Source organism: Taurulus bubalis, assembly GCF_910589615.1.
Source record: "Taurulus bubalis genome assembly, chromosome: 10".
Taxonomy (NCBI): domain Eukaryota; kingdom Metazoa; phylum Chordata; class Actinopteri; order Perciformes; family Cottidae; genus Taurulus; species Taurulus bubalis.
In genome coordinates, this window is record NC_136598.1 from 4,329,302 (window position 1) to 4,340,129 (window position 10,828).

At 44.4% G+C, this 10,828-nt stretch overlaps 3 protein-coding genes across 3 annotated transcripts; 1 reads left to right on the forward strand and 2 right to left on the reverse strand.

The window, feature by feature from the left end:
- Positions 1 to 1,213: 1,213 nt before the first annotated feature.
- neu4 (sialidase 4) lies at positions 1,214 to 4,190 on the reverse strand (the record flags this gene model as incomplete). Its single annotated transcript, XM_079224407.1, has 3 exons — positions 1,214 to 2,220; positions 3,288 to 3,543; positions 3,990 to 4,190. 3 exons carry the CDS (start codon positions 4,188 to 4,190, stop codon positions 1,214 to 1,216), a joined length of 1,464 nt encoding a protein of 487 aa, XP_079080533.1.
- Positions 4,191 to 5,841: 1,651 nt separating this feature from the next.
- Positions 5,842 to 7,111, forward strand: wdr53 (WD repeat domain 53). The gene is made up of 2 exons (XM_079224620.1): positions 5,842 to 6,336; positions 6,444 to 7,111. The coding sequence occupies exons 1-2, from the start codon at positions 5,848 to 5,850 to the stop codon at positions 7,107 to 7,109; spliced, it is 1,155 nt and encodes a 384-aa protein (XP_079080746.1). The 5' UTR covers positions 5,842 to 5,847; the 3' UTR covers positions 7,110 to 7,111.
- Positions 7,112 to 7,133: 22 nt separating this feature from the next.
- srprb (SRP receptor subunit beta) lies at positions 7,134 to 10,442 on the reverse strand. The gene is made up of 7 exons (XM_079224621.1): positions 10,256 to 10,442; positions 9,757 to 9,851; positions 9,552 to 9,629; positions 9,387 to 9,469; positions 9,128 to 9,264; positions 8,955 to 9,009; positions 7,134 to 8,750 (listed from the first exon to the last, which is right to left on the reverse strand). Exons 1-7 carry the CDS (start codon positions 10,422 to 10,424, stop codon positions 8,540 to 8,542), a joined length of 828 nt encoding a protein of 275 aa, XP_079080747.1. The 5' UTR covers positions 10,425 to 10,442; the 3' UTR covers positions 7,134 to 8,539.
- Between the last annotated feature and the right edge of the window lie 386 nt (positions 10,443 to 10,828).

Here is a 10,828-nt window from a genome sequence, read left to right on the forward strand (position 1 = left end):
AAAGAGGAAAACCACTTCTGTGAAAGAGCGCAGGAAGGGAAATGAGCCTCCTGTCAGTGTGGAGTTATGTAACGGAGGAGGTGGGAGCAGAAAGTAGAGACTGTCCAGATAGTTCTGTCTTCCTGGTACAATCTGTTTGTTTTGTTTCCCCTCCTATCTAAACAAACTGCTCCACTTTATCTGGTTCTGTTTTTCGTTCGCTCTCATGCAACTCACTTAAGCTGTCAGCCCCTAAATGTTTCAACCGCCTAATGCGAAGACCTGATTAGTTTAGGAACATTTATCCAATTAGAGTAGCTGTGATTACTATGTGAGCTTGACGGGTTGCAGCCTCGTCTGGTCCACAGCGAGCCAAAAGAAATGTAGCAGGACGCTCGCTGAGCCAAACTCAACATGTTCTGGCAATTTGGGGCCGTTAAAACGCAAAATCTACACCGTTTAAGATTCCAGATTATAAAGGCGAATTCTGAAAACATCCAGAACTCTCCTCTACCACTTTCTTAGTAATTTTGTAATTTCTTATATTGTTCAGAGATCATGGACCACAGACTGAGATAATGATCAGAAACCAAGGTTTATTCTGGTCTGCTGTGTCTCAACTTTGTGTGTTTTGGTTGTAAAGCTTGAATTACATTTTCTGAACAATTAATTTTGTTTGAGAAAAGAGGAGAGATAAAGCTTTCAGAAGCTGATCGTGGAACATGAACCTTAATCTCAGTCATATTTATGAATCTGATAATATACTCTGTAGATTCTTGCTCTTCCTAAAATAGATAAATTAGACAATTGCTTTTGCTGTCTTTTTTCTTAATTGCAAAAATAGTTTCAACAGGGACAAAGTCAATCAGGAACATTTTAATGACACTTGATTAAAAATTGACAAATGATCAACATCACAACAAACATACTGAACAAGAACAGCTTTTGGTCATTACTGAGTCGCACTGTGTTGCAGTTAATGTAACTGAAATCGCCTGAATAACACTACAGAACCTACATCACTCATAAGAATAATAAGTGTACAATATTCTGTAATGATGAGGGACACACTCATACTTTACTAGAAAAACATGTACAATCCATTGCAGTTAAATAAATTAGGCATCACAGACTTTATGGCAGATCAGTTCTATTAGATTGTAAAGGGGCCACTGAGTGTGGATAGAAAACAGTTACTGGACTTAAACTCTGTATTAAAAGGTGAAAACTGAGTTTAAGACACCGAGCAAATCTCAGTCAACTTGCTCTTCTTCCCCCTCTTCTTCACACGAGGCACCTGATGGTAAACTGCTGTGCTTTGACCGTCACGTCCACTTGTACAATCTGTCTCTGAGACTTGAGTCGGCTGTCTTTTACCATCACGATTGTTATGTCCCAGACGTACATCCCGGGGCAGATTGTCAATGAGCTCGTAGAGGGTGAACATGCTGAAGCATATCTCATCGTAGGCTGTTTTGGTGCCGCACTCAAACAGGCAGGCGAAGGCCACAGCGGGCGGTGCCCCGAGGGAGGGGGGCAGCTCCACATATGCGAGGTCAGAGTAGGCGCTGGGGCCCTCGTGGATCACCCAGGGGCCGCGCCAACTGTCTGGATCACGGGGAAACAGGCTGAGGAACACACCCAGATCCCTGCGTCCAGTGGTCCATGTTGGGTGTGAGTATACTACCCATGTGGGGGTGAGGAAATATGGGTGAGTGGGTGTCAAGGAGCTGCTGGGAACAGAGGTGCTGGGATCTAAGTCAGTCATGCAGGACGTCCAGTGTCTGGAGTGACGTGTAGGTTGGTTTAAGTGTTTGTCCAGAGAAGTGCATAAATGTAACGGGGCAGGAAATCCCACAATGCTACCATGACAACCATTGCCAGGCTCCACCAGCCGCTGCACCAGCTGCCCCTCCTGAAACACAGCTCCGTTGTCCAGACTGAGGGCCTGCACCCTGTATCCCAGAGGGCTGCGCGCATTACAGTAGAGCACATTAGTTCCATCCTCTTCATCCACGGACACCATCTGACACTCCACGCTCTCCGGCACGGGCACCGCCTCCCCGAAACCCCAGGTTCGCCCGTGGGTGTCACTGTAAAAGCAGAAGGCGTGCGGAGTGGTCTGGCAGAGCTGTCCGAAGCACTCTTTGCACTCGATGTGGTACGCGTAGGCGGGAATCAGGAGGCGGCCGGACTTCAGCTGGATGCCGTGACCCGGGCCGAGGGCGAAGGTGGCCCACTCTGCAGGGACAGAGGAGGAAGTGACTTACTACTACCTAAAGGATATGCTCACATTCGATCCAGTCCGTCTTTAAACAAAACTTGCATGGCCTTATTATGTTCATTGAAACCGTTTTTGACCACTGTAGTTATCTCTTGAGGAAGGGATCTTCTCACAGTCAGGATGGAGAGTTAGGACAATAGCAGCGTCCTAAAACAGTTTCAGTGGAAGTAATGAGGATGTGCGTAATGTCTTGTGACAGACTTCAACAGGTTTAGTTATATCATATTAAAAGGAAAAGGTATCCTAAAGTATCATGGTTTAATATATCGCACCATTTAGTTTTAGTTTGTTGATAGAAAGTCTCTTTAATTTCTCATCCAACAGCAGCGAGACAGAACTGTAGATGACGTGTGACCCGTCAATGCAAAGCCACGTCTATGCGACCACTCATCTCGGGTTGAGACAGTTCAATTTGAGTGTGATTTGGGATTTTTCACATTGTTTAATTGAAATATTTTTAGAGGCTTGAAGACTATTCAGTATTTACGTATTTCATAAGTGAGAAGCGAAGATTTGAGAAAAGTCCAAAATACAAATCCACAAATTAAATCATCTTAATTTTGTGCAGCAGAATTTTGTTCTTTTTTCTAAAATCTAACGGTTCAAGAAGATAAAGGGGCATTTTTAAATGTATAGTATGCACTCAAATTAAACAGAAAATCGATGCAGCAGAACGAGAGCTGTGATCTTTTTTTAGTCCATGCATTCTTCTTCATTGTCAAAGTCTGGTGCCCACTTCACCCACAATGCAACATGTGCAGGTGTGTTATAGCTGCAGCTAGAGCAGAAAATTAGGGGCAGCCGGCAACAGAGGTCTGGTAAACTCACTTCTTTCTAAGTGAGTTTCACTACATCACTTGAGGCAGTTTATCAAATATCACATATCCCCTCAAGGGTCTACTCCGCAAGACCAGTAAAATCAATGAAGTTCCCTGATAAAAAGAAAGCTTTATATGTGTTTATTAATCACAATATCTCTATGGAAGACTGTTTCAGGGTGGATTTGTGGATTTGTATCCCTGACCTTTGATTGTATCCCCTATGACCCTCATGGTTAGGTCGGTAACAGGACTCCAGGTGTCTCCGTCATCAGTGCTGCAGATATAGCAGAGGCGGGTCAGGTTCTTCCCCGTCGCCAGCTGATAGGACTCCGAGGTGTGGCCGAGGACCGCGATGAAGAACAAGAAGAGAGTGTCTGTGAACTCATCGTACACCGGGCACGGGTTCATGGAGCGGTGGCCTGGCAGGAAGGCAGCGCCCAGGACACGCATGTCCTCCCACTGCAGCATGGAAAGGAAGAAGGAAAGGAGATGAGAAAGGACAAATCTAAAAGGTATAATCATACATTATATCTAAACAGATGTAGCAGAATGCTATAGACAAACACAAAAGATAAGGTAGCATTCAAATAAAATGTCAGGTCACATATTTTCTTACCAATCTTATCAGTTACAATCTTACATAAAAATGTTCTTCTTTTATCATTGTTGTTGATATGGTTTTTATTCACTGTTTCTTTACTTTATCAATCTCAAGCACCAAGGAGTGACTTTATTTGTTCTTCACTTTTATGTCTTATTGTATTGTATCTGTATGCAACTTTTCTAACCTGATTGTGCCATATTTGTTCCATTACAAACCATAAAAAACAGTGGTTACCTGTCCTTTGTGCTACTTTGTAACTCCTACTTTGACTCAAGTAGATTATTAAATACTCCACACTGACCTCCACATAGTTCCTGTAGAAAGTGCCTCTCCTCATGGCCAGCAGGTGAGCCTGGGAGTCGGACGGGCTGAGTCTCTCTTCACAGAAGGCCAGGAAGGACCTGGACCGGGACAGGAACAGCAGCGCTGGGACTCTGTACGTCACCCCGTTGGGCTCCTTGTGAAAAAGCACCGACCTCGCTGGGAAATAGGGCGACCTCATACTCTCCAGTGTGTGTATATTTCAAGGTAACTCCAAATCTTCTGAGAAGGAGCTGAAAAAAAGATAAACAAACACAACCGTATCTATTATAGGAAATGTATACAAGTAGAATTCGCTTCACTGTTTCAGCAGTGTTGTACACTTTCTTCCGCCTACTCATGCCCCTGTTCAAGGTGTTGAATTCACATGTAGTATGATTTCCTTTTCAGTACTGCTTTACACATGCAAGACTATTTAATACAGTTGAATACAAGCACAATGTCCTACATTTGAATTTAACTCTAAAATAGGGCACTTACTTCAGTCTATATAACTGAAGGGAAATAGAAATAGAAAAGGCATCCTCTCACTGTGACCAATGTTTTAAACTAAACCTGCTGACAAACTCACGCTGCCCATCTTCCGCAACTACATTCAGCAACATGTCCAGCGGCTTAGTGAAACCTTCCTGTGTAATTACACTATACACACAGAAAGAGGAAGTAGCATCTAATGCACGGGTAAATAACTAGAGTACTTACATTCAAAGTGCACTGTGAGAACTGCTGCTTCTCTGTGAGGATAATGCAGAATGTGTCAGCATTTGAATGTTGGGTGTGTGTTAGTTTGTGGGGGGTTTGAAAGCCATGGCCTCTTCTCTCTGTTCCCCATTCAGTATGGCAGGCTGTTCACTGACCCAGAAATGGACCACACTCATCAGATCTACATGCAGCTTTGGATGAATCAGCGAGAGCAGCCATTGTGGAAATGAACAATGATTTGTTGATCTCTCAACCCCCTCTGTGTCCTGAGTGCTTTTCATTTTCATTTTCTGTAAAATGTGCGAGATGTATGTCATGCATTTCACATCAGTGTCTTCTTCTTCTTCTTCTTCTTCTTCTTCTTCTTCTTCTTCTTCTTCTTCTTCTTCTTCTTTTTTTATATGGCTTCTCAGGGGCTCAGTTCATATTGTACAGACATGCAGTGTGGAGATCTGTATGCTGGGAAAAGGGGATAATTTGCATTTTCCTCCCACCAGCATCAATCCCCACATGTTTTGAATCAGAAATAAAGGAACATAGCAATGGTTAGTGTTAAAGGTCTAACATTGGCCAAAAAGGAACTCCACCTGGCACGCTGAATACAGTGCATACAATAACCGGTGGCTCATTAATGACGTCATCAGAGAGCGACCCGACCCCACATGGCAAACAGCTGAAGTTTTGACGGCACTTCTAAAGGTAGTGTAACGCTGCGGTCTCGAATTTATAAACAATGACAATATTGCAAATGAGTTACAATGAGCGGGTTAAAAGCATCACGTGTTTATTAGCCAAGCTGAACAGAGAGCGACACGTTAGCTGTTATGCTAACAGCGTAGTGGACAGTTGGTGTCAGTTGACGTTTAACAACAAACTGATCCAGAAGCAATGATCAGTGAATGATAACGATTGCCAAACAAATTAAACGATTTTCTGTCGATTTACTTATTGATTAATTAAGTAATAATCTCGGTTTTGGATCCGTTTTTGTTGAATCTATTTCAGAGATAGTTCAATCCTGCTGCTTTGAGGTTTTTTGACTCCCTGTAGTACTACATTTGGTCTACAGCGGTGTCAGAGCAGCAGTACAAGCTAATTGTGTCTCTCCTCCTCGGTAATTTCCAGTCGGGGTCAGCATGGCCAGGCGCTGGTCCGAGGGCCACTCCACCTCCATCCTGTGTGTTGGGGCGCCTTCTGGCCCTGAGGGTGTCCTCGCTTCCGGCTCTGAGGGTGGAGAGGTCACGGTGTGGAGCCAAGAAGGGGCCATCATAGGCCACCTCACTCTCTCTGGTGAAGAGGACTGCACTAGCGTTGTGTTTTCACCTGCAGCTCCGGTCCAGCTGTTTGTGTCACATGGAGACACAGTGAGCGTCCTCGACCCCCGAAACCTGAAGGGCCCGGTGGAGGAGTTTCAGGGTGCAGGGGAGGAGGAGATCAACGCGTTGGCGCTAAACGACACGGGTTCAGCCCTGGCCGTGGCCGATGACTCCGGAGCAGTCCGGGTCCTGGAGCTCCCTGGGGGGAAAGTGTGCAGGACTCTTCGTAGACACACCAACATCTGCTCTTCTGTGGCGTTTCGACCTCACAGACCGAATAACCTGGTGTCTGCTGGACTAGACATGCAGGTAAGTGAGAGGACCATTTGTGCTTGCATCATATACCACCATCACCATCATCATCATCTACATTTGATGTCATTTCCTTCCCGGTGCATTTTTTTTTATCACTTCAGGTGATGCTGTGGGGTCTGCAGAAGACACGGCCTCTGTGGACCCTCAACCTCCAGGATGTGGCAGAGGAAGAAGACGACCATCAGCAGCGACCCGGTCAGCTTTTCAACCCGCCACTGGCCCACTGTGTGTCCGTTGCGAGTTGCGGGAACATTTTGGGTTGTGCAGCAGAGGACGGGCGGGTGCATCTGATGCGAATCGGCAGCGGCTCTAAACTGGAACAGCAGGGAGCAGTGAAGGCCCACAGTCAGGGGGCCTCACAAGCCCACTTTGTTAGTTTCCTTTCCCACCCTCATTGGCTGGTCACTGGGGGGAATGACGGCCAGGTCGCCCTGTGGGACCTCAGTAAGCACCCGGTGGTGACTCCGGAGGCAAAGGTCCAAACTAAAGTGACAGCAGCCCCACGGAGGAAGTGTAAGAGCAAGGCAAAGAGGAAAGAGCAATGCAAGGATAAAGCAACGAAGGTTGAAATGGAGAAAGAGGAAGTGGAGGATGAAGTGGCTGCAAGTGCAGAGGAGGTCCCGGAGGAGAAGTCTGGGCCCAAACTGAGCATCAGTCATGGGGACAAGGTGAACTGGTTGTGCCCTGCTGTGCTGAAAGGAGAACCCAGTGTGGTGGTTGCAGATCAAAGCGCCTGTCTGACAGTTTACCCTCTGTCTCAACTATAGATTGATGTTCTTTCATCTTTTGTTCTCATGATTGCAGTACAATGTGTTGACTGGTTTTGAGTTTTTGAGTATACACTCCTGTTTGATAGTTAGAAGTTGCAGCATCATTATTCCTTCTAGGCTACATGGTATGTTTTGACGGTAGGGTCTTGCTCTCCTTTAATAAAGCCTGAACTTAAGGGCAGAAACCAAATGTACCTGGTCCAGAAAGCACTGCACCATGGAAGGAAGATATTTACAGAAGCAGACAAACATCTGTTTTGTATGAGTTTTTACAACAATATTCAACAGACTAAACGTGTAATTGTTTTTCGGGTCTCCTTTAATGAAAGATCTACTGATATTGCTCATTTGTGTGTGTGTGGTCCTATAAAAAATGTAATCCTTTGAAATATACGTTGCAATATATGCAGACTGTAAAACTATCACATTCTAGAAAAAAGAAATCTACATGTTTAAGTGAGTCTGCGGTGCTTTTGTATAGTAAAAACACATCTCCAGGTGCCAAACTAGAAAGACAAAGCAGAGACCCAAGTGTAAACTGTTTTCCAGGATGTGACATTTCAAACATGTCGAAAAAAATTTCAAGAGGATTAAAATGAGTCTAAAGCAGCACCTAACACCCATGTAAAGTGCAAGTAAGATTTTTTTGGTGTTGATTAAATCACATTTGCTGCTTATTAGTCCTTACAGGATCTTCTGCTGATGTTTAAGAAAATGTGTGTGGACTCATTTGCATCACACAATAAAGCAGCAAAAATGTTAGTCTTTTTTTTTTTTTTTTTACACAATCTCAATAAATTCATACATTCTGTATTCACGCAACACTTTCAAACAAGTAAACCTTCATTCTATTGCAAACAAGCAAAACACTTCTATAAGAATACTTGAAATAAAGGCACATATCTTACTGTCCAAGTAAATTAATAAACCAAATTCACGCCCATCTGTTTTCACAAGGCAGCTCATCAGTCAAGACGAGCTGAGATGAGTTTAGAACAAAAATGGTGAAACTCTGACAGCCTATATTCATTTGTCTTTAAATCGCAGCAACATCAAATATTATACTCTACAGAAATTCTTTAAACCAGATTTTTCTTTTATAAACAAGCCAAATAAAGCGCTTTTAAAGTGGATGTTCACAGTAACATTTGCACTGAATAAGCACACGGTCATTTCTCAGCACTGCAGAGCGACCTGATGAACGGCTACATCCTTTTCTATAGCATTACTTTCAGTCGTTAAATTGAATACGTCTCAAAAGTTCTTCCACTTGTAATTACATTTTACATTGACAGCCAGCACCAAAGGACCATGTTTGACCGGTAACTTCGGCCAAATAAATCCTCCACTGATATGTCATCCCTCCTGTGATTACAGAGGTCTGTGCCTGAGTCAAATTCTGCACTGAGGATATCGAGTGGCTGACTTTACAGTTTAGCCAGACTCTTCTCCAGGCTCTCAATGTCTGCATCCCCCTCTTCTCCCTTGCTGCCGCGGGCGCTGCACTCCAGGAACTCCACCTTCAGGGGCAGCTGGCTGAACTCAAAGTCTTTGCCTTTTTTCCCGAGGTGCACACTGCCGCCCACAGAGCCGTCCTGAGAGCTCAGAGCTGCAGAGTGCGTCACTCGCAAGGTGTTCCTATGAGAAATAAGAGGGGTGGAGCTTATTTATCAAACCAAAGGCCCAGGACGGGTTGAATGAATATATATATATCTCAACAATTAAACAAGGAAATTATTAGAATCGAGACTTGAGGAAATTTACCAAAAATATAGACGTGGGAATCAAACATTAAAAACAAACGCCCAAAAATACAGCGAATATACCAGTTGGTGTACTTACAATTCCTTTTCCAGCTGCTGTTGTATCAGTTTAGCTGATTTTGCCATGGTGATATCTGTAAAATAAAGAGACCAGTAAAGGAGGCTTCCAAATAACAAATCATCAACGTTAGGGTGTAGGCTGACAATGAAGAACAAGCGATGAAGTGTTGATGGTCAAAAGGATCGGTGAACCTTGTTTGTTGCATGCTACCAGGAGAGATGGGGCATTCCTGGAGATCACGGTGTCCGTCAATAAGATGTACAGGAACTCGGCCACGTCCCTCACGTCCTTCTGGAAAATAGCGCTGTCCACTACAAACACAATCGCTCTAAAGATAAGATGAGCGAGCGAGGGAGGAATGATGAGAATGACGTGATCAGGAAGAACATTGTAAATGTACCTCACCGACAGACAGGATGGACCGTTACTCAGAGGATGTTTTGTTCTCACCTGGCTGAAGATTTGAACTTCTCCAGGTATTGAGAGCGAAGACTGTCATGTCCAGGCAGGTCAATCAGAGTCCAGGTGCTGCCCTGAATACAGGAGGGAAAGGAGGCACCTGTAAAGCATATTCATCATGAAAGTATAATTCCTGATAAGTTGTTCTTAACGTGCCCTTTCGTTCTTCGCTTTGTATGGAGCACTGCTGTCAGTGATGGAGGTCTGTGTCCGCTTGAACTTTCCTGACAGCAGCTGCCAAAAACATGAAACACACAATCCCTTTTACAAAGCAGATTAACCACGTATCAGTCTCTCATGCTGCACTTCCTGTGGCAGACAACGTGGTGACCGTCGCCACGTTGCAGTGACATCAACCCACCCGGCAGAACAGGAGGGTTTTCCCGGCGTCACACAGCCCGACCAGCAGGACACCACTTCGGACAGTTTTACTGGAGAGAAAGTACTTCAGAAACACTGCAAAGACAAAACAGAAAGACTCATCCTAATTTGAACATCCCATGTTGTCAGACAAATTATCCATCAACTAGCATAGCTAAATGGAATAACTTCCGTGGGAAACGCTGCGAAGATGCGCAACTGACAGATGTTCGCTTTAGCTTCGTTGTTAGCTTCGTTGTTAGCTCCCTAGCTTCCTAGCGTCCAAACTTCCTAGCTTGCTAGTTCGGATTTTGAACTTTAGAGGCACTAGTTTCCTAATTAAATGCAAATTAGAGGAAGCAGGTTAACTCAGAATGTCCCGCAGGCAAAACCGTTCCAGCAACCCGATACTTTCTATCTAGCTAGGCTAAGCTAAGCTAGACGCTGGGCCTAAGTTAGGTCGCTAAGCTGCTGTTAGCATGCCAAAGGTAGCTTCTCACCACAGGTGATGACAACGACGGCCAAAGCGACGATGACTCCGATCAGAAACACGGGGTCCTGGTCCTCCAGCTGTTGTCGCAGAGATTCAATGTACGGCTCGAATGGGTTTTCTGGCATTTCCATGTCTGCCTTTCCCTCCATGTTGCCACCGGTGTTGCCTGTCTCCATCTATCCGCTCAAGCTGATCTGAAAGTGGGACACGTCTCCTTCCTCTGCAGCCTGTACCGGAGCTGGAGTGTCGACAGGGGGCGCTGCAGACCATCTGGGGAAGTTATCTTTATTCCCACACTGGGACCAGTCAGTCCCCAACAAAACCAGCAAATACGTTTGGTTTCACTTTTAAATGTGGAAGACAATGTCCTTCAAGACAAATGTCAACAGTGAGAACAATTTAAATACTGAAGTCAAACAGGAAAAGTACATTTACTCAAGTGCTGTACTTAAGTACAATTTTTACTTTCCTTGAATATTTTAGTTTATTGCTACATTTACTTCACTATATATCAGAGGGAATTATTGTATCCTACTTTTTACTCCCTCATTGGCTACATTTATCCAATAATTACTGCAGA

Excerpts from the sequence above, each read along its gene's own strand:
- wdr53 (XM_079224620.1), top strand. The coding sequence starts at position 5,848 with ATGGCCAGGCGCTGGTCCGAGGGCCACTCCACCTCCATCCTGTGTGTT. Across the intron at positions 6,337-6,443 it reads CTGCTGGACTAGACATGCAG|GTGATGCTGTGGGGTCTGCA; the intron begins GTAAGTGAGAGG and ends TTATCACTTCAG.
- srprb (XM_079224621.1), bottom strand. The coding sequence starts at position 10,424 with ATGGAGACAGGCAACACCGGTGGCAACATGGAGGGAAAGGCAGACATG. Across the intron at positions 9,265-9,386 it reads AAGTTCAAATCTTCAGCCAG|AGCGATTGTGTTTGTAGTGG; the intron begins GTGAGAACAAAA and ends TCTTATCTTTAG. Across the intron at positions 8,751-8,954 it reads CAGCAGCTGGAAAAGGAATT|GAACACCTTGCGAGTGACGC; the intron begins GTAAGTACACCA and ends TATTTCTCATAG.